Here is a 23,932-nt window from a genome sequence, read left to right on the forward strand (position 1 = left end):
TAGTTATCTTTTAGCAGGTCTGGAGAACACTGTATTAAAAATGTCAGCAGCCTGCCTACAATAGGCTGTAGCCATCACTTGGAAATATGTCAGTGGTGGTGCAATGCTTGGGAGTTTCCCACAAAACCTCTAATTTAGATACTGCCTCCCTTACTAAAGGTGCGGCCCTAGCTGGCTGCTAGCACTGCAGGACAAGGATGCCAAATGAGCAAGTAAGCTGTAGTTGAATTGGGTAGGAGTGAATAACTGAGTCCCAAAAAATTACAAAAGGGAAATGCTCTGCAAAGTCTCTCAGTGTGGCAACACCCTTTCCAACACAATAAATCCTGTGTAAGCAGAAAGACGTGATGTATTCAGGACTCCCAGGTACCTGCCTGAATCTGTTTCTCATTAATAAATACAGGTGGGGCTGAAAGAATCTTGCTCAGCTGACAGATTTTCAAAACCAAATCAAGGTCTGCCACAAAGCATCTGACCTGTCATTCCCTGTCTCCATTTTGTTTGGCACAAACCTTAAGTTTATTGATTCTATTCTCGCTCTTCCATAGTGCAGGAGCCCTGTTGTGCCTTTGATAAATTTAATTAACCTTTCTAGCAGGAAGCTGAGATTGTAATAAGCAAATATACACCTGCAATGCATAGGCTGCGCTGTACCAACTTCCCATGTGAACACTTTGAGGACTTGGTGCTTCACTTCACTTTGAAAATGGAGAAAGGCTATCTGGATGTTGAGAGTCTCCATCGGGAGCTAGTCCACTTAGGTAGTCCATTCGGAGTAGCCAACAGGGATCCCAGCTCACTGACTCTCTAGTACAGACAGGCTGGAATTTAAGTGCCTGTACGCTTGTGGCCACCTGAACAGAGGTGTTTTCTCATCTGTAATAAACCAGGGCAGCCACAGCATTTGTAAATAATAACTAATATATTTAACAGAATTAGAAATAGTTTTTAATACGCTCTTAAGTCACACCATTCTGAATTCCCTCATGCACACACAGGTCTACCTCCAGACGTTCCAGGTTAGAAAATGACTTACCTTAGGATGTACCCATGAAGAACTCCATTATGTTCGCTCTCGGGAGGAGGCTGCCATTGGACCATGATGGACTGATTGGTGCGCCCACTGGCCACTATGTTCTTAGGTGGGGCACTGGGGGGCTCCTCAGGTAGCATCAACCTAAGTACAAAAGAATGTGGTGGAGGTGGGTGTTGAAATAAATGATAGACAACATTTCTATTTCATGTATCCACTCCATGTGAACCAGTTTCTTTTATCAAAGTCTGATGACTAGAAGGAAATATAACGCTGATCAAACTGCTGAAGACATGGATGAAATAGTTACAACAAATCAACATAATAGGAAATCAGTTAAGCAAGCAACAAGACAGACAGCTGAGGTAACCTTATTCTCTCTGAATCACCCAGGCTGCTACAACTCTTTAAAAAGATTACAAGCCTGAATGAGTTAGAGCTCAGGTCCAGTGTCTGTGACTCCTTCCAAATTGTTTCTTTCAGCTCTTTCAATATTTTTCATATCAAACTCCTACATTTTGAACAAGTCATTTAGAGTTCAGCTGTTCTGCAATTCAAGCTCACAGCAAGCTTTGGTTCACAGAGGAAGGGGGATGCATTTGAAACTAAATTTGATGAAGCCATCCTTCTATGTCGCATCTGGGTGAATTCCAGAAGTGACATTGCAATGATTGGGTGAATGCTGTACTCCTTCCTGGGCTAACTGCTGTGGCTTTGCACAAGAGCACAAAAATATTTCCAAGTTTCTGCTCAGCTGATACTCTGGAAATAGGAGGGCACCTCTTCCATTGTGTGCAGATATCCTGCATCGTGGAATTGCCATTATCACCAATTACTGACAGCTGCAGAGCACTCTCCAGAGGCCTGGGTAACGCTAACGGCTCCGTTCCCCAATTATTGTGCAAAAGATAACTTGATTTTATTCACTGACAAACAATCAGCAGTTTTTTCCTCCCAATAATCCTACGTTATCGTACCTTTAGTAGACACATATTTATTTTTACTGTACCTGCTGGTCTCGGAGCTGTACTGGCCCTTTCCCACCTGGTTAACCGCACACACCCTGAACTGGTAGGTTCGGGCTGGAGTCAGTCCGCTCACAGTGACACTGGTCATCTTTGGGTCAAGATTTGATAGGTGAACCTTCCAGGGAGAATCTGTGGGAATAATTTACATGTGAAAAAAGGTGGAAGTGCTTGTTAAAAGCCCTGCAGAAGTGAGAAAATGCCTCTGACTGCTCAGAGCTCTTTGTGCTTGTTTTCCTCAGAGGAACTTTGGGAAGAAGTTTCTTTTCAGCAGAAGAAACCTTCCTGTCAGCCCACACGGTTATGCAGATTGCACATTTGTCTACTGGAAAGTGATGCTGCACATGTCATGGCATAATAAATAAAAACTATATTCATTAACATTTTAATAAAAGAGGAAACAAGCATGATAAAGACAGATGGGCTGTGTATTTCACAACCCATCTGTTTGGCAGGCCATTACAACACCACACCCATGAGTGGCTCTGGTGGAAGGACTGTAATGAAATTCGCAGTCAGTTTGGAATATCTTCCTACCCAGCTTGCAAGCAGGTGTAGAAGCGTGACTCTCTCTGCCAAATCAGCCCTTTGCTGTAAGACCTGAGAAAGCTTCTGCTGCGGATTCTACAAGTCTGCAATTTTTCTTCCCAGAGATAGTATATGGCATTCGGTCTAATAATTTCCTAGGAAGATTCCCCGGTATAAACAGCCCTGGCAGCACTATAAACCCCTTGTTGTCAGTTCACATACTTGACGTACCGAGCTCCTCTAATGCCCAAATTACATTTTCAAGTCTTCAAAGAGGTCAGAAATGAAACACGTTGAAAATTAAATATCCTGACTTTTCTTCATAGCCTGGTGTCACATATTCTCCCCAAAGTCGTGACTGAAATAGTCAGGGAGAAGTGACATTTGGTCTGTGTTGCAACAGTACAGCAATGGAATCAGCCAATTTAAAGATTTGTTCAGTTTTTAAATAATACCAGCTGTTTTCATGCTCCCTGCTCAAAATTACTAACACTTCTGGAAATTACTGAGGAGCTAGCTGTAGATTTTGGCAACGTATCTGTGCACGTTGCTCATCAGAAGTGCATTGCAGCTCCTGGCAGGTCACCTAGACGTCTGCTTGAAAATGAAGATGAGATGTCCCAAATGTGGAAGGCTGATAAACTTCACACCAAGATGTAAACCACTAATTTAGCGCTTTTCTGGCAGATTCCTTAGCCAGTTAAGTCCTCTAGGGTGTGATACCAGTTGGGCTATAAACACTGCATCTTTGAATTACTCAAAATACATTTATTCCAGTAACGGCTTTCCGAGAACAAAGTCTTTTTTAACGGGAAAACTGACACAGCAGAATACTGGGAATGCTGGAGAGGGACATTTGCACAGCAGTCAAGTTCTGTCCTTGCCAGGTGTTGATGATTTACCAACAGCCACTTCGGCTGCAAGATCTTGATGGCAATTCATCTTAGCTGAACGTTGAACTTCTTTCAGAAAGACCTGAGAGGAAGCACATTTACGCTACCTAGAAAAGCATTGGTTAGGAGGTTTTTTGCACCCTAGTTCCTTCTGAATTTTATCAAGCTTCTCTTGAGACTTCACAACCAACTGTTCACCTTGTTACAGCCGGAGTGCACAAATACAAATCAAGGTAAGCCGAAGTTAAGGTATGGCTGACTTAGTACATTGCCTGAAGCAGCTTCCTGAGGAAAATGGAAGAGCAGACACCAACAAGAGAGTGAAATACCCTTGTATGAGCTACTTGGGTAGTGGTCCATTTCCTAGAGCATTTCATTTGTTTACTGCTAGTGTAAACACCACCTGAGAGTGCTTAACCCAGGCAACTCAATGTAGTGAGCAGTTTGATTCAACAACAGGGCCTATTAATCTCTTCAGCACCTTGGGGCTTTGCTCTGTTTATATGCTGCATCTGTAGAATACTTTATTAATTCTTTTTCCTCTCCTGGTGGAAGATAAAAGATCTGGCAGGAAGAGAGATTAAAGTGAAAACTAATATAAACGAAGCCTATTCATCTCCTGGGCGCTCTGATTCGTAAAGGAAGGTGGTTTGGGGAGGATTTGCTCGCTCATGGAGCAGTGGATACAGTGAGTGTGCAGAGTATCTTTAAAATTTAAATGTCAAGTCTTTTTTTTTGACAATCAATAAACTAAACATTTCGAAAGGCTGTTCTCCCTCCTTAAATACACAACAAACCCCAGAATTGCACAGAAGCTTGTTTTACCACTGAGAAGAGCAATTCTGACATCAGAAACATGCCATAAAAATTTCAACACTGACTCTCTTCTCCTCCAGGGATGACTGTCACTCGCCTGTCCCAGGAAGCCTGGAGAAGCTCCATGGTGACAAAAGACTTGCCAGGTCAAACTATTAAATAAGCCTCTGTTAGATTGAACAGACTGTGCTAATCCTTCATTTAACTTAAGCTGCCCAGAATGTACTCTGGGCTTTGCTTGCTTGCTCTTCCGCTGTAATTGCTACTGTCTGGAAAACTTCCATGTTTAGCTGTCCATCGTCTTAAGGTTATTGGGTATTTTGAATTAACTCTGATTTCCTCTCCAAGTTAATTTATTGGCAATGAAGAATCTCACAGGCTACTCTCCAGTTTACAATGTGATTTGGGGGGTTTTAGAAATTACTTTTGTTCTGTCAAGAATTTTTGTATGGACTTGTGATACATTTAATAACACTCGTTACTCACCAAGAGGCATTTCTTCTATATTTCCCTACCTACCTTACAATTCATGTGTTAATTGCAAATTCCTCAAAAATCATTTCTAATTTGATATTGCACATTAGATCTATTGCAGAAAGCTGGTTTTTGCAGGTTTGGAGTACATTTCCATCTCCTTCCCTCTCCAGGGGGTTTTGCAGAGACGGTAGTATTGGCACTTGCTGTACTGCTGAAGTTTACTGAATTCATTTTTCAAATCTTCATGACAATATGATATTGCAAAAAGTTCAAATAAAAATAAATGGTTCATCCTTTGTTTGGTAGGACTTCAACAAGATCTACCAATAGCCTGAGAAAATGTATCTTTTAACACTATCATATATAGATCTGAGTCACAGTTGTAACAAACAACATAGTTTTACTTTAATTTTGGCAAAGATTTATCAACGTGTTCAATTTTTATCATTTGAGTACTCCTACCAAATACAGGATGACAATTCATAGGCCTTAAGTTAAGCACGTGTAGATGCTTTTCATAGGAAATTTTACTATCTCCTCACTGGCACAACATGATGAGTCTGAGTTATATCATTACATCACACAGCAGATATCCCAGAATACAAAACCACAAAAATGGGCTTTTATCTTAATTGTACTCAGCAGAAGTCTTTAAGTATTAATTCATTTCTTCAGTTAAAAGACAATTCAGAATAGTTTCTGATTAATCCCCGAAATCTAACCTCTTTGGAATAAAATAAGCATATCCCCTTCTAACTCCACGAAGATACCTCATTGGAATTCCTAGGTATATCACAACAGGGGCTAAACAGGTCATGAAACATCCAAAAATTATATTAGTGCAAATGACAGCAATGCGTGGTACTATTTATTTGAAAATCCTATTTCAAATTAAGGTTCACATTCCTGGCTCTGTGTGGGCAGGAATACTTAATGACTGTGTTTCCCTGGAACTGTGTTTTTCAAATTAGATTATAAATTTGCCCCCAAATGTTTAAGGCCATATGTCTCAAGTCACCCACAGACACGGTCTACTGTGAATACTTGTAATTTGAGAATTATTGCATTGCGCCAAATACATTCACTTTAAAAATTAGGTGACTAGAGTCGTTCATATTTCCAGCAATTTATGCGCACGATCTGCCACTGTTTTTTCCTCTAATTAAAATAAGGTTTTTATATCTCTTTACTGAATTGATATTAATGAAAAGGAGTTCTAATCCATGCCAGGTGGAGTGACACGCCTCTCTCTAACGCAGCTAGTAATTAGTCCCCTGAAATTTACACTCATTATTTTGAACACTCTTCAGCTATTTCTCTGAAACAGATACTGTTATTATGTATTCATTTATGGTACGTGCTTCAAAACGTACAATGGATCCTAAAGCTATTAGGAAATTATTCAAAGCCAAACAGCTAAAAAAATGAAGAAAACTAGGCTCCCTTTTGGCACCTGTAACTGCAAAGCAAAACCCTTGTATTAAAACTCCACAGAACTAAGAACAAAGTCTGTGCAGCTTTGCTCACTGGAAAATAAATCATAATTCTGATGTCCCTCCCTAACCTTTACATGTATGAAAGCAAATGGGGATTAGGATGTTAAGCATATTGCACTGCTGCTGCCAGTGAAAGAGCTACAGAAGTAAGCAGATGAGCTCATGGAGGACACACGCCGACTCCTTGACAGTTGCTCTTTCTGTGTCACAAACAGGACTGCCAGAAAACCTGAAAGGAAATCTTCTTTGAAAAGCAAAAAGAGATTCTGTACCATTGTATCAGACAAAACTGTACTTATACAAGATTAAATGTCAGCTTCATTCATAAACATCACTTGGAATGGGTGGGAACAAAGGAAAGGTGGTGTTTTCTAAAGGAGTAGGAGGTCTGTAGAAACTAAATATTAACCACACACTACTGAGATCAAAATAACTCCGAAAAACAAACACTTCAAGAAAATAAAAAAACCAAGACAGTGACAATATGCAGACATTAAAGTCAGCTTTCCAAACCAAAGTCACTGTTGACAATGTTCTACTATTCTGTTGGCATTTGTAAAGCTGAGCAATAATATATGAAATGAGAGAACACAGCAACAGTGGAATATTCAAGGGCTTAGATTCCTCTCTGTCCTACTTCTACGAGAAACCATTTAGACATTGTACATAAAAGCAAAGTAAATAAAGATGAAGATGAGAACTGAAAGGACAGCAAGATCTAGAGTATTTCTGGGAGTTAAGATGCTCAATTCACAACAGACCCAGCTTGTGTTTGGTTTTTGCAGCTGCAAGCTTGCTGAAGTACATATACCTATGATTTGTGATAATGAGACTCTCTCAGTGGTAGATTGCAATGCCATCAGCCAAAATTATTGGATCTATCACAGAGTGAGCAAGGGTTCACAGGATCCTGTGGAGTTCTGAGGGACTGTCTGCATGATTTCTGCAGAAGTACTGTTGATTTTTGCTGAGTCTTCTACAAATTTCAGTGAATGAATTATGGCATTTTCAAAATGATGGCACTTTTACCCCATTCCTACACTAGCACAACTGCAAAGCATCCTTGCTAGAAAGGCACTTGAAGACCTTTCAAACTTCTCCTGGCACCGAGTGAGCTGCCTCCTCTTTTAGTGACTCTTCCCAATCAATGCAGCCCAGCACAGGACCCAAGCACATACGTTCTGCCAGCTCTGTGCTGTCTCTATGCAAACGCAGCTCTAGTACCTCTGCGTCATTTTCCCAGACTGGGACTTCGTTAGCTTGTCAATGTCAAAGCCACTGGGAAACATGAAACACAAGGGTGACGTCCCTGGGTGAAAGAACAGGTAAGGAAAAGCAAAAAGGCAGTTACTGGCCTGTAGTCGATAGGAGGAGAAGGAAAGAAGAGTGAAAATAAAAAAGAAGGTGGTGATAAAAAGGTAGAGAGGGGCTGTGAGTGTAGAACGCTGAATTTTCCCAGTCATTTGTTACAAAAAGATCAGGAGTCTTTGCTCGAAAAGAACTGTTTTAAGGACAGCAGTCCCAGGCATGTCTTGGGATTTCTGCTAGGATTAGAAAACTGCACTTTGCTTAACAGATGTCAAGATCATCAGTTCTGGGACCTCCACATCAAAAACTTATGCACTCCAGCCTGCAAAGCAAAAGGGTTGTATGTGATCTGAAGCTCAAGTTTCACCTCAAGCTCTCTGTGTGGCAAAACAAAATGCTACTCTGTAGATAATCAGAAATCAGGACTGTTTCGCATTCAGTTATGCAGTGGCTAACTTCCACATGTCAGAAAAAGTGATGCTCTTAATTTTTTCATCAAGAATCAATTGTTAGGCTTGGATTTCCAGCTCCTAGGGTGACAGAGATTAGAAAGTATTGCCAAGGTGACCGATTTCCATATAACCTCATCTTTCTATCAACTCCTAAAGAGGCATTAGCAGTGTCCCTGAATAACCTTGCAAACCGAGAGCCACAAAGGACCAGACATAGAGCATGACAAAACTGTGAGAAGTGGCAATTCACAATGACCAGGTTTGTAACCCCTGAAGCTAGATATTTGGATATCTTAGTTAAGCATCCTCAACCACCCAAAAGAAGGGTGTAAAACGATAACCTAGGGAAAGCGGAGATAATATATGAATGCATATACAGATAAGATAGTAGCTCCTATTGACATTCAAGTTTGTTCCTCTGACAGACCATCAGTTCCTCATATTATCATCCTGCCTGCATTTTTCAGGTGAAACTGGGGCTCTGAATGCATCAAGATATCTATGAAACCAGAACAAAAGACAACAATGGGAAGAAACAAAATATGACTACTACTATTTTACAAACGCTGAACAGAAGAGCTGAGGAATGAGCTGTTGTGCCTCAAGTCTGGCTGGCAATGCCAGAGGTGGAACTGAGGTTTTCCTGTACAACAATTCCACCATCTCAGGCCTCTTTTTGTTGTTTAACTCTTTCAGCATGCGAATAGTTGAGTGTGAAACCCAGGGGTTCTCCTTTGTGCACACTGTCTCTCGTTTAGCAAACAACAGTAACATTTTGTTAGTAGCTCCGGTAAAAGGTGAGTCTGAAGGAAGGCTGAGTAATTAAGAAGAACATGAGGTTGAAACATATTTGACTTTACTCACTGTTCTCAGAGAGCTCGACCATGTAGTAGAGAACAGGGCTGTTTCCATCAAAGGGGCGCACCCAGGAGAGCATCACGCTGCGGCTGTATGAGGCATTTAGAGTGGCCAGAAGATTCTGAGGGGAATGAGGCAGCTCACTATTAAGGAAAAGAGAAGGGGAGAAAAAACAGCAGAGAAAAATCAATCTACATTTCATTCAGCTACAGTCTTACAGGCAGTTAAAGGCACATGACATCAGACTCGTATGATGATAGATATAAAACTACCAGCAGCTATTGTACAATTAAATAAATTAAAGACATCTCTGAATTCTTCACAATTTTATCCTATTTGGAAAAAAAAAATAATTTATGCTAAAAGTCCCAAGGCTGATTCTTAGAACAGCTAATGGAAATGTTGCTAAATGTGGAAAAAAGCCAATTTTCATACTGTTTTTGATTGAGACAAGTTGGTCAATAAATTTCCTCTCTCACTTTTTCCCCTTCTTACGATGATGTCCTAGCAATGTGACAGCAGCAATACGTATAAACAGTAAAACACATGGGAGAGATGATTTAACATGGAATTTTTCATACTCAAGGAAGCAGAAGACATTGACACTATCCATATAGAGCTACTAATCAAAATTACCATATGTATTCTTAGGCTACAGCACAGCTTGATTTACTCGCGGATTCAGGCTTATCCTGTCACGGGTAGAATCTTTCCTTCCTATAATAAGGATTTTTTTGGAAGCACCCAACCAGAAAATGTAGTGAAAATGCCTGCAGAAACCCCATGGAAATACAAAATGAAACATTAAAAAACAAAAATAAAACAGCAGCTCAATTAAAATGTGTAATTTCTCCACATAAAGGCAATTTGCGGAAAAACATTTCATTTGTACTCATTGGCTGAAAGTCGGAGTCTGCATAGTGCAGTGAGAAACCTAAATTCTGCTGCATCCCTTAAATGCTGATCTGTATTAAGTGATAAGAGCCCTTTAGCCATTATACTTGAGCCTGATTTCTGCTCCTCATCATCCTGGTTCCTAAGGAGGACAAGGATCTCGGAGGGAATGAAAAGCAAGGAGGGCCAGTTTTCACCCATTCAGTCTACTGTTCCTCCCCAGGGTAACTCTTCCTCAGCAAGGACCACTGCTAATCTGCTCTGGCCAGAGCAGAAAGCCACAAGGGTACTTCACATGCTTCACTTAAAAACGTAGTAATTTCTGGTTGTAATGTATCATGCTACTGAAGGCTCACAGTTATTTAAAAACCGCAACTCCTTAGCCACTCACAAAAGTAAATAGACTCTGGCTTTAAGCCAGAACAATAAATATGTCCTGGATTTGGGTTTCTGCTGGAAGATTGAGGAACATATGGAGAGCCAGACAATAGTTTTACTATTTTTCTGTTAAAACTGTGAATGCTTTTGTTTACACATTTATGATGGCTACACAATGTGGAGTTATCACCAACCCCCCCCCCCCCCCCAAAAAAAAAAGGTTGCTGGAAGAGCCAAAGAGTGGTAAGAAAAACACACAGATAATGAGACAACACAAGTGGAAGACACTCACTTGCTCAGGTCTATCTGGGGTAGAAAGGTTGATGCTTCCTAAGGCTAAACCTGAGACTCAAAGTCTTGTTTCATCTCATTTGACTTTAAATGCGTAACCAAATTAGAAGCACGGCGACCCCAGGCTCTTTCTGTAGTAAACATGAAATGGCACCTCAGGGTGTGATTCAGATCTTGACTTCATTAAATCACTTGCTTAAGATGCCTTGACTACGAGAAGTTTAGGCTGACTAGGTTTGCACTTAGATCTGGGCATGCACCAACCAGGCTCCCGACGTCTGATGCACAGACAGATAAGACAGGGTTGCTCTGGGGCTAGAAGAAACGTCAGGGACAGGGAAGAGTATGTACGGGCCCAGTGGAAGCAGATTTTGAACACAGCACCGCAAAATTTTGCATAAATAAGTTTAGGGAAGAGGGGAACCTGGAAACAAAGTAGGAGGGCAGCTGGCCTGCAAGACAAGATGGCAGAATAAACCTGTCATTTGAAAAGTGTGGATTGGGGGTTTAAGATATGACCATTTACCCAGGGACTACAGGAGCGCACTACTTAATTTTGAATGAAACATTAAATTATAATAAACATTAAACCTCCACTACAATTTATCATTATGTCCTAAGCAAGCTGGTTGGGAAAGTGTTTTTGTGATTAAGCTGGCAAAGGAAATTACTGAAGGGAAGGGAGTGAAACGTCTTGTTGTAACATGGCTCGCAGAAGTCCCAGTCCTGACTTCATTTGTCACCAGGCGCTGTGGGGAAGAGCTCAGAGATGGGATGTGGCTTCAGCTTCTTCCAGAAGACAACGGTCCCACCGGGAGCAATGTAGGGCTGAGGGGGAGCTCCCAGCAAACAGCCCCACGTAACTCCTGTTCTGGGAACTAAACAAACACTCCTGGCATATATTAAGGATATTTTCAGGGTGCACATTTACTAATCTTGTTTCCCCATATATTTAGAAGGGCTGAATTAACAGCTCGTTTGAGGACAGAGGCTACGTGACTAAGAACGACTTTACAGCTCAGTCTCTTTTTCTTAGCATGCAAGTCTCAGAAGACTTTTGGAGAGAGGACTTTCCCCCTTTCATGTTTCTTAAAGCACAAACTAAGTTTAAACATGGGAGTTTTTTGCTTAGGATTTCGGTTTAGTTGATTACTCTCATAGACTGACACAAAATGGTAAACAGCAGCATGAAGGAAACAGGCACTTTCTGTTCAGAAAAATATTGAGTAGCATGAGTTGCAGCAGCTATACAGTACACCTATCTCTACTAATATCATATTCTTTAGCCATATGTGTCCACACCGAACAGCAACAGATGGTGCTTACAGATTTAAATCCCTCAAGGCAGACATAACAAGTGCCTAAGAAACACACCTGGACAGAAATAAATATTTAAAACTACAAAGATACTTCAGCACAGAAGTGTACTTCCTTCTTCGTAGTGTACAAAAGCAGAGGATTAATAAATAGTAATTCTTACTTTAGCAAGCACTTACACTTTGTCTCCCTCTCATTTTCTACCACATACTGTGTGGAAGGGATGATAAATTAGACCTGTACCACCATCATGAATATTCACGCTCTCAAAAGAGATCATTGCTTCTTTTTTTTCCCCTTTAAGAAAATTACTTTTCCTTGCTGCTAACATCCAAGAAATCATTGCAGGGAATGGTAATTTCAACCCTTCTTCAGGATGAGAAGGACCTCCGACTAGAACTGCTCAACTCCTGACACACTAAGAAAGCGGATGAGGTTCAGACAATAACACACAGAGCACATATGCGCCCTTGATCGGACGCTGGAAGTTTAATTGCAGCATCATTATCTTTCTTTTGTTCACTGAAGCCCTAAACAAGAAACATATGAAGATTTTTCAATATAGGATATCTTAAGACTCACTCCTCTAATGCTGAAGAGTTGCATGGAGGCAAGTTTTCCATAACTTACTTTGTATGATAGCAAAATACGTATATGGATGCTTTTAAATCTGTAATTGATAGATAAGCCCAGGGTTAATGGCATAGCCACCAAGGTGACCTGAGGGGACTCTGACAAAGCAATTAAAATAGCGGATTTGCAAGAAAAGAACATGAAGTCATTGTGACAATCTAGGAGAGAAATATTAGCTAGTTGCAGATGATACACATTCAAAACAGAAACCCTAATGTTTTGAGTCAGCTCATCACTGCCAGAGGGCAGCTGAAAAATTCACTCAGCAAACACACAGAGTGTTTTATAAAATTAGCTAAAAGCAGACTATTTGCTGAGGGAAATAAACCAGACATGGTTTGGAGAGATTTCTGAGAAAAATTGTCCAACAGCAGGTAATTAGAGAGACTGTGACTGAAGAGGGGATTACTAAAAACGCAAGGGAGATTAAACAAGTTTTCTTGTCAGTTTATAAAAAGCCCTGCTCCTATTTCATAAATGATTTCCTAAATCAGGTCCACCATACAAGTTTTACTCGGGAGCAGGTGGTTCATCTGCTAGGCCCGATAACATGGTAAGAAGTTGAGGCAGGAAGCCTAACAAAGCACTCAACCCTGATGGCTTCGCTCATAAAAGTTTATAATGTTTTAAATTAAGAAACGTGTCATCTGTTGCTCAGGACTTTCCGCTTTCTCTTGCAAAAGAATCCTTTCCAATTTCTAAACACAGGAAGGATTCTTGAAGGTATCCATGAGTTTTGAGGCTTTTTGTCTCTCGTAAGCCTGTAACGAGGCGGATTTTTGAAATTAAAGGCTTGCCAAGTCCCAGAGCGTGCAGATTTGTTTCCCATTTCATTTTGGTGGTCACCACAAGCTCAACTCTACAGATGACTTGGGAAAGGCTTTTGAATTTTATGCTTTCTTTTTGCTAAAAAACCCTACTTTTCTGATATACCTTCAATGGTGAACAGACACAATTGTATTTCCGAGTGTATTTCCGGGTGGTATTTCTCTTTTGAGTATCAAGCACATTTAGACTCAGCAGTGAACCTTATTTCTTGGATGACATCTCAATAGAGAGCTTGGAAAAATAAATAGAAGCTTTCTTTCTAGTGAGGAAGGAATAATGTATTTTCAAGTTTGACATCCTTCCTGTTTTCAACTCCCTGCAGAAAGGAAAAGAGATTGACTGTTGGAGCCAAGGGATATGGGATCCATATGAAGATAAGTCGGTAATGAGACATCATTTTGATTTGTTAGTCTGCATTGGTCTTACTGATTTTATTTTCAGTAATCAAGCTATTTTTTATGGGATATATTGGGAAGAAATGGGAAGTAGCAGCAATTACAAATACTCTAGTAAAAAGGGTATCAAAATTCATGTCTAAATGATTGACAAAGGCAATACTGTGCATTCTTGGCAACCCACTGGGTTTTATTATAAGTGGTTAGGTCCCCTATCCTGCTTTTGAAGAAGACGGAACAATAATAGTTCTTTCTCTGGTGAAAGAGAACCGTAAGAAGACAAACTTGCTGCCAGGAATAAATTGTCTATTTTTGTATTACATTGTCCTTCCCATATTTTTGCATAGAGAAAGAGCCTAAAAGATTTTACTATATGTTGTGACATAACAGAGACTTGTACAGGGCTTTGATTTTCCAACAATGAAGCATTACCATACTTTTCAGTCACATTCATACAACAAAGAGATTCCGTAGTATGGACTGCAGACTGGCTGATATTGAGCAGCAGGTATCATCAGGCATAGATAGTGGTAATTCTGCATATTTTATATATACTGAGAACCCTCAGGGTACTTTGAGCTGGAATCAGCACAGTTCCCTGTCAGGTGAGTGATACGTTGTGACAACTCAGCTTACACAGCTTTAGGAACAAGCCTCTTTTCCTCTCTATGAATTTCAGTATGATATTTACAGGAATTTCAGTATGATATTTACAGGACTATAGAAGTACGCTAAATGAAGCTAGGAAGTTTCATAACATACAATTATTTCCAGGATCAAATCCTATGACTTGGAGGAATGCACGAGAGGCACAAGCTCATCATCAAAAGACCTGCAAATATTTCTGTATTTGCAGTCAAGAAGCTCTGCTTGGAGAAAGAAAAAAACCAAGTAAAAAATTAAAATCTATCTCTTGCAGAAGAGAAACATCACTCGCAAATGTTTTACCTCGTGCAAATCAAATCAAGTGATGTACATGAAGAATAAACACATTTAGAGGGAAGACAAATGAAGGAATAGAGTATCTTGACTAGCAATTAGTTTCTGTGCCCAAGTACCATCAGTACAAAATTGATGAGCAAGGTAACCTTTGGCTGCACTTTAGCAAGTTCTTCATTAGTTTTCTGGCTTTCCTTTTCAAATATTTTATTTCTTCATAGACACGCTGAGAAAAATGATCCATCCTGCTTGCACCACCAATGTATACCATGCTGTGCTATCAGCGTATGTTCTTCTAGCAAGAAATAGTACCTTTTTCCTCAAGCCTGGCTTCCAACAAGGGAAGACAAAGGAAGAAAAAGTTTTCTTCCCTTCTTTTCACAGATTAGAAAACCAGACCACTCAGAGATTAAATAACTGAAGGTCACCCTGAAGGTCAATGGTTTTGAATTGAATCAGTTTGAATAGAAATCAGTAACAAACTTATTTGTGCCTTTGGAAATTTCTTTTGACGTGCCTAGAAGTAGAGGAGGGACATGCTGGTTCCTGGGGGCAAAAAGGTGGTGAGACAACTGGGGCTGCTAGATAAAGCTAGGTAGGCTACAATATTATCCGTTGGTAGACTGCTCCAGTCTGTAATTGGTTGAGGGGCCTCCTTTGAACATTTGTCTGACATTAGTGCTACTCAAGGCACTGAAGTGTAAGTGCTCATCGATGGGAATGTACATGCCCTGTTTGTTAATGTTCTGCACAAGAGAATTATCCGGGAGAATAGGGAATGTTATAGATCTGTCATTCGTATATGAGCTAGAATTTAATTTAAGCTTTACTTCAGACATTTCCTTTCCACATATTTTCTTCTTCATTTCACTTCTGTTGCATCATGTATCTCTATTTCTCACAGATTTGTGCTGCTGAGCCAAACGATAATGATGAAAGCTGCAAAGGAATGCAACGGTTTTTGGCATTATTGCACTACCTGCAGCACTACTTTGAAATAAAATGTCACAATTCAAGGTATGATTGAGTGACTTATCAGTTACTGAAGTCCTCTTAAAGAGTGGGTCTGATGTATTTCTTTAATTCCTCCAGGAAAAACAGGTGATAGGCAATCAGCAACAGAACATCGGAGGAAGGCGAGATACAGGATTAAGAGCCAGTCTCAGGGCATGGGGAGCCAGCCAACACAACTGGAACACACTGGGGTGCAGGAAAGGCAGCCTCAGCAATGTACACAAGATGTGCCTCTCCCAGCTAACTTCTAGCCCAAATTTTAGGGGGCATAAAACCGTTCCTCACTGGTCAATGTGGAACTGCAAGTAAATACATCTGCTGTGCTGTACTGGGTTGCACAGGGCATCTTTTGCTATTTAGGATTAAGAAATGGTCAGACTGCTGAAGTGTTTAGCACATGTTTATAGCTTTGCTTTGAAGTCCAGGTTTTAACATTCTTTTCAGTCTTTACTCCATAATTTCTGCCCTCCATTCAAAAACTGCCTCAGAGAAAAGCAAGTATGGGTTATATAGTAGCAATATATTTTGAATTGTCTTCTGCTCTTGGATTCAAACCAGCAGTAAAATGCACTCCGGGAGGAGAGCTGAGGAGTGCTTAATTAGAGAAAGAATATATGACTGCTCTCTGAAAATGGGCATCTGATCTAGCCTTGGCACTGTCAGAATAATGCTGTATCAAACAGCCCTCCGCATAGCAAATCTCGGAGGTGAACTCGTTACACTGCCAACAGCAGAAGTTGCCATCTTCTCAGAGAGATCAGGCATGACCAGCAGAAACAGATGCAATTGTAGTTAAATTAAAGCATGCGGTACTACTCAAATAAATAAAATAAAAAGACTGCATAAAACATTACCTTCTTATTCATCTGATCTGCTCCACACATGTACCAAAACCACAGTTGTTGCTTTTAGTGATAAAAATAAAACGGAAGTGCTCTTCACCCCAGCGGAATGACAGAAACAGAAAATATGGAATCCCATAATGACATTTTCATAATCCTTTTTCAGAATTGAACTGCACTTTAAACATTTTCTTGTTTTTATTTTTAAAGATCCTTAGGAATAAAGAAAGGCATACATAAAAATATTTTTCTTGGGAAAAACTATGTATAAAGAGAATGCAAGAGTAAGCAATGCCTGTACAGGGACCAGCTATTCTGATATATGTTTAACAGAGCAAAAACACTAAAAGGAGAAAAACATTTTCTTATCACCTTGGCATCACAGCACAGCACCTGGGCTTTATGGGAAAGCCCTTCAGCATGGGATGACAGAAGGATTCAGGTTGGAAGGGACCTCAGGAGGTCTCTGGTCCAACCTCCTGCTCAAAGCAGGGTCAGCCGTAAGAGCAGACCAGTTTATTCAAGTCTGGTCTTGAAAACAGGAGACAGTGTTCCAGATGTAGACTAATAAGTGTCAAATAAAAGGGGGTAATCATGTCCATCAATCTACTCTGCTCGTGTTAACACAGCCCAGGACGCTGTCAGCCTTTTTTGTTGCCAGGGTACACAGCTGGCTCACGTTCGCTGTCTACCAAGATCCCCAGGTTCCTTCCAGCAGAACTGCTGCCAGCCAGTCAGTGCCCAGACCGTATTACTGCAAAAGGTTATTCCTCCCCAGATGCAGACGTTGCATTTGTCCATGTTGAATTTCATAATGTTCCTGTTGGCCCATTTCTCAGCCTATTTAAGTCCCTCTGAATGGTGGCTCTGCCCTCGAGTGTATCAACTGTCCCCCATCCATTTTGTGCCACCTACAGACTTGATGAGCACGCACTCCACCACCTCCTCCAGATCACTGATAAAGACGCTGAACAGAGCATCCCCTGTGGTAGTCCACTGGTTACTGGTTTCAAGCGGACCACCACCTCTTCATTGTCATCCCTTGAGCTCAATCACCCAACCAGATGGATATGTACACACGGTGATTCAGTAACATGCAGTTACTTGGAAGTAACTTCCAAGGCTCCAGTTACTTGGAAGCCCAAGCAGCATGGCAGCATGCAAAAGGGAAGACATTTCAAGGCACTTTAATTAGAAATGAACCAGGCTTAATTTCCCCTAAAAAAGCCCACACGAAGAATCAAACTTACGGACTCCCCAGATCACCTAGAATGAAATGCTAGAAAAATGCCCAAGGGTATCTGAAACTAAGCATAGTGTATATTTAAGACGGAATACTCACATCACTTCTAGTCGAGCCATTCTGGAGTCGTTTCCTCCAAAAGAAATAACCTCACAGGTATAGTCTCCAATGTCACCCGACCATGTCTGACTGATGAGGAGGGTTCCATCTTTCTCTACTGTGATCCTAGAACTGCTGGATGGATTTATTACAACACTGTCCTTCTTCCAAAGATACCTAAGTATTACAATGTTTCGGTTATTAATTACTCATAAGAACGTCAAACACACATATACCCACACGTCACAGAGATGTGTGTAGCCCATGGTCCTACAATTAAGTATCTCTACATGAACTTTTTACACCTGTATTTCTCTTTCCAAAGTTCTTGCTGCAGTTCACCCTTCCAGCACCCTCCAAGCTGTTCCTAACATTTTCTTTTGTTTGTGTTGCTTTCAGACTACATGAATTTTTGTGGCAAATGTATTTCAAAATTATTATCTTCCTCTAACTGCTCTAGTGCAAATTTTAATAGTTCAGACAAATTCTGTTTTCCTTTACACCATTAAAGCAGAATATAGACCCTAGTTATTAAGTTGTTTCCAAGATCATGGGCATCTTGTGGGCTTTCATGCACCCCAATGTAAACACTTCTGAAATCCTATTCCTTCTCTTTGGCTTTTACTCTCATTAAGTATCAGCTTCTGACAAGTTGGTTTTATTGATAGTGTATTAACCTTGACAGTAAAATCATGGAAGGCTATATTGAAGTCATGAAGTGGAACATAGCTCATTGTAAATAATACATAAGGCTGAAATGGAAGATGGGATTTATATGATTAATGATACAGTGTACAACCTTATAATGCAGTAATCAGGGGTCTGGTGTTAAAATCTGGGGTCCTGAAACTTTTCACCTAATGCTGTTCACATAAGCTTATAAAATTAAGCTCTGATAAACCACACAAACAAGAACTGACACCACCAACCTGATTGAAATTCTAGGATCATGAGTTGCTTCACATCGCAGAGCGGCTGTGGTTCCTTTGATCACAGTGCTATCCTCAGGAGGGCGAACAATGAAAGTGCGATCTGAAAGGAACACGAGCCATAGTTCAGGTGAAATTACAGCATTTTGACTTGGGTATTCACTCACAGAGCAGGCAACTGAACATTTGTCATTCAAAGCAAGCAGGCCATTCCTCTTCAAGTCTTTGCTGTGAAGGCTCCCCCCTCTCTAATGGCATTGCGTCAAGAAGAGGTGGTACACTGGGGGGTACAGAGAAGCAAAAGCAGCAGAGGGCATGAGTCCGAGTCAGCGGTGATCTGAGTGGGAAGAGTGCTAAAGCCGTACTAACTCTCGCTTGTCTTGGGGTAATCATCTATGGCAACTCCTGAAAGTCATAAGGCAGCAAGTATGTTTGTAATGCGTTATGAATGAATACAAACATACACTGAGTCAGGAAACAAGTGACACTGTTTAGAGCAGGGAAAACAAAAACAAAGAAAATCTGTGCAAAGAAGAATACGCTAGAAAAATATCCAGAGAGAGGAAAACTTAAATGGCACCCTACAATCTACAAGTCAAATCCAGGAAAGAGGTTAAAGGAGGAGGAGCTTCGGGTAGTCTGAATTTTCCATAGAAGAAAGATATGCTGTTTACTCAAATGTTTCAGAACATCTTTATTCAAGCACCTCCTGGAGACCCAGAACACAATAATTGCTGTAACTACAGCAACCAGATCTGGTGTGAAAGATCTCTATTATGCTTAACACAGAGTAGCAGCAGCAGATAGCATCAGCTGAAGCAGGTAGACAACTAGGATGAGTATAGAAGATATGTGGATAATGTTAATCAGTCCCAAATCCCTACAGAGATAATCAGCGTCTACTGAGATATCTCATACATGCACAAGAAGGAATCATCAGCAAAATCAAAAGCTAACTCTAATAGCGTGGAATTTTTAGCATTATTACTGATGTACTTATGTATGCCTTCTAGCTTTATAATGGTGCTGTTGCTACACAAATATTAGGTTACATTCACTTTTCTTTTCCCTCTCCAATGCAGTACGATGAACAGGAACTATCTTTAATACATATAAGAACTGTGCCTTTGAGAATTAATAGGATCTCCTTTACTTGATCCATACACTTGGCTATCATTCAGTTTACAACATCCTGATATGTATACCAACTTTATATTGTCAAGAAGATATAAATATGACGGCCATATGACGCAAGTACATTACATTTACTGCCAGTATTGTTTTCAGGTATTCCCAAATTCAAAAGGAAAAACGTTGCTGATTTAACTTGCGCAGTTTTGGGATTAACAAATGCCAAATACGTACCACACATCAGCAGCATAATCAGTACTTCAAGTACAGGAGAGGAGAGAGGGCCACAACACTTCTGTATTTATCACCATCATCTTCATTGGTTTTTAATTATTTTTAGTCCCAGCTCAGGGATCATTATTTCGTACCTTTAGTAGCAAAAACCACGATACACTTCAATTTAACTCACTTAGGAGTAACACAGGTGAACCCATTGGATCAGACTCTCTTCCACAACAGAAGAAATAAAAAAATAGAGATCAAGGGCAAATGGTGAAGGACAAAATCGTCTCATGGGTTGCTCTGTGCCGTGCCAATCTGTAGCATGAGACTAGCTGAAGTCTGCTGCACTTTGGTTTGGCTTCCAACAGTGCCCAGGGCCACAAAGAAATACAAAGGTATAAGGAAAATCGTATCCATTGTAACTGTGGCTACAGCCTTAGTAACAGCATGGGCTGGTCTATACTGCCTGCACACTCCTGGAGGCAGAAACCAACTGCAAATAGCCAAATCTACAAGTTAAAAGGTCTGATTTGCAATGCAAGATTCGGCAAGGCAAAACCTGAGTAAAATTGTAATTGTGATTGAAGGTCTATTTAAATACACTTCCTTTCACAAAATATAGAAGTTTATATGCATAATTTTACAAATAAAAAGGGTATTTGTGATAGGTTTCCTAAAATAGATACATTATTCCTATTAAATCATACAAGTATCTCTATTAACTAGAAAAGCATAATTACTTCTGAAAATTTCCTGAGCACACAACAAAAACTGATTAATACTTGATTAAAGTTAGACTTTAAACAAAGCATTATCCTTACTCCACACTGTCAGCATCACAAAAGCATTCAGAGCTCCTTCAGAGTTGACTGCACAGCAAGTATAATTGCCGGCATCCTGAAGGAAAACGGGTGTTATCTGGAGCCCTCCAGATTCAAGAAGAATGAACCGAGGAATCTGAACTGAGCCACTGGCTAAGATCTGTTTTCCTGAAACACAGAAGGGAAAAACAGCATGATTAGAGTCATGTAGACTGCACGGATTAAGCGCTGCAATTCTAGTTCTTCCAAAAGACTATTACAGCCTATCCAGGCCACTGGCTCACAACAGCCCCACAACAAACCCACTGCTCGCAGAACCAGAGAAATGAAGAAATATGCACTAAATGGATCTACAGAATCTCAGTAATAGGGATGGACAAGAAAATGTGGATTCCCGCTTTTCCACAACAACTCTAACAACTGGCTACCTTTCTTCCATGAGATGGCAGGTTTTGGAGCCCCTGAAACTTCACAGGTTAGCACTGCAGTCATCCCCTCTGTAACAGTGGTATCCTCTGGAGGCTGTATAAATGCTGGTTTAATATCTAGAATCAAAAATTTGAAAAACTCAGTGCATCAGCTATCAGAAAGATCCTTCACCTATTATCATGGACTACTTTACATCCACTTTTATAGAGCTGATCATGGAGAAGGACACGACAATAATACATGAAAACCTTTCAGCAGTGACTGTAACCTTTCATTATTCATCTCCTAGGAATTGTCTAATTCAGTTTATTACCTACATGGAAAATAAAAATCTATCAGTGCTTGTACATGTACAAGTAAGATGGCTTACAGAAAAAGAAAGATAAAGCTCAAAATGAGTGTTCAGGGGGAAGTTGAGAAATCTAGATAAACAAAACTATTTTCTTTCATCTTCATAACAGAGTTCTTTAAGATGAAAAGCAACTTGAGAAAGGCATTAACTTTGAAACTTAAATGTCAGCCAAAAGAATTTAGAACCTGAGTCTTATCCAAGACATTTTCCAAGTTTCTTTCTCTCTTATTTTCCCCCAGCTGCATTTTATTACATTTTTTTTCCTGCAGTTTCCTAGATATATATGGAACTGGGGCTGCTCTATTTTCTGAGGCCAGTAGGAATTCTGGTCAGTATGTGTAAACTGCTCTTGGGCTAAAGATCAGCTTCCTGAAGAGGAGTTAGTGTTACAGAAATGCCTGTTAATAATTGCTTTGAAAAGTGACTAATAGGATTTGTAATTCTTCCATAGAGAAGAGTGTACTTCATTAACAAAAACATTTAATCAGTTTTTTTGGCCCAAAAAAAGACATTTAACTTGAACTTTCTTCCTTTCCCCTACTAAATGTAGTTGTAGACAGAAGGCAGATAAAATGATACCATGCACAATCATGAAGCAATAGCTCAAATTCAGAACAGAATTACATTAGAGTAGAACTAAATTATTAAGTATAAAGGAAAGATGAAAGTATTTCACAATTAACCTTTCTTCTTTTTCTTTTCACTAAGGTGTCCTTTTTTGCATGAAATAGGAGAATTCACCTCAAGCCCCTAATGTCACGGAAAGTTTTTCTACAGGCTTCAGCAGATTGCGTTCAGGCCACAGAGGGCATTTTGGGGTACCTTACAGCTAGGGCAGCTACACAACGAAAATCAAGGTTCTCTGAGTCAAATTAAACAAGGACAGAGTGGTGGAGAAATCTGATGGATTTAGGGTCACCTAGAGAAATGACAGGACAAGTCATCGATCTCCTATCACAACTCCTTACTCACTAGTCACATCCAGGTAGGTGTACGTCTGTATCTCCCCGGCTTTATTACTAGCAAAACACTGGAAGATTCCAGCATCCTGAGGACGCAGCGCGTGGATCCGCAGCCCACCACTCAGCAGTACTTTGTAGCGGGGGTTTTCCAGCTTGCTGAGGGGAACAGAGTCTTTATACCAGACCAGGGTGGGAATGGGAACACCTATTAATAAATAAATAAATAAATAAATAATTTCACTATTAGTCTTTGCAAAACATGTTTTAGGGAGTCAAAATACCCAGTACTGTTATGGTCATATCCTTGGTTTCTACATCAATTATTTATATTTTTTACAAGCTGCTTTTGATGAATGGAGGCTGCATCTTATATTATCAATGGCGATAATACACTACAGAACATGTGGGAATAAAACCAGCAAAAAGTGAAAGGGGGAATGTTGAGAAAACATGTTATCAAATTACTTTCTTCACCCAATCATATTTCATGCTACTACAAAATAAGATTTACAGCAATTTCTTGTTGAAAGCCAGAATCACGCTACTTAAACAGCAGCAGTGTGGCAATGCAGCAAGTCTATAAGATTGCTCATCCCAAATAAGAATCTTCTGTGCTACTGTAGCTAAGATGTCAAAATAAAAAGGAAATGGCAAATTACACATAAAAAATTAAGTGCTCACATGGCTGTATTTGAGTCCTAATTTGGCAGCTTAGTTTGAGCTGATGTACAAACAACATGTTGCCAACAATGGGATAGCTTTAAATTATTATTATTTTTATTCATTCTCAAGCTTCACCTGTTATTTGAAAAACGCAGACCTTAGGAGAAACAAAAATCTTACCCTAGATATAACTTACAGTCCCATTTATTCCTGTTTTCTTTCATGTGCATGTTCTACAAACACTGACACAGTTATTTCACACATATTTTTGCTGCAGTCATATCCCAGTCAGCTGGGATGAAGTGGCTGTAAATTTAGTATATACAAATAGCATAGGATTCTCTTTTCTTTGAGAGATGTCAGGGGCCTAGAACAGTCACACACAGATGTTCCCATCCCACTCCTCATATAAAACAATGTTTTATCTTTACATCCCTAACTGATCAAATGCTGAGGACGCTATGCAGGGACTGAAGTGAAGCAGGCATTTTATTCTGTGACTGGATAATCACAGGATCACAAGGGTATCAAAGCTTATTTAAGTTATCTCAGCCCCAAACATGGCATTTTCATAATCGGTAGCTATTTTTAAACACTTATCACTTAAAACATCAGAGCTTCACATTCCCTTGTAATAAGGTAAGGAACTATGGACTTAAATTCA

At 40.0% G+C, this 23,932-nt stretch overlaps 1 protein-coding gene across 2 annotated transcripts in view; it reads right to left on the minus strand.

The window, feature by feature from the left end:
• Window positions 1-23,932, minus strand: part of SDK1 (sidekick cell adhesion molecule 1) — a 417,916-nt gene that overhangs the window by 118,842 nt on the left and 275,142 nt on the right. For both annotated transcript variants that reach the window (XM_075058380.1, XM_075058379.1), the window contains 8 exons: window positions 22,616-22,810; window positions 21,291-21,407; window positions 20,863-21,030; window positions 18,689-18,791; window positions 17,760-17,936; window positions 8,893-9,029; window positions 2,043-2,190; window positions 1,037-1,177 (listed from right to left, as the gene is read on the minus strand). In XM_075058380.1, coding sequence (XP_074914481.1) covers window positions 1,037-1,177; window positions 2,043-2,190; window positions 8,893-9,029; window positions 17,760-17,936; window positions 18,689-18,791; window positions 20,863-21,030; window positions 21,291-21,407; window positions 22,616-22,810 — 1,186 coding nt within the window. The remainder of the gene's footprint in view (window positions 1-1,036; window positions 1,178-2,042; window positions 2,191-8,892; window positions 9,030-17,759; window positions 17,937-18,688; window positions 18,792-20,862; window positions 21,031-21,290; window positions 21,408-22,615; window positions 22,811-23,932) is intronic.

Source organism: Buteo buteo, chromosome 27 (assembly GCF_964188355.1).
Source record: "Buteo buteo chromosome 27, bButBut1.hap1.1, whole genome shotgun sequence".
NCBI lineage: Eukaryota > Metazoa > Chordata > Aves > Accipitriformes > Accipitridae > Buteo > Buteo buteo.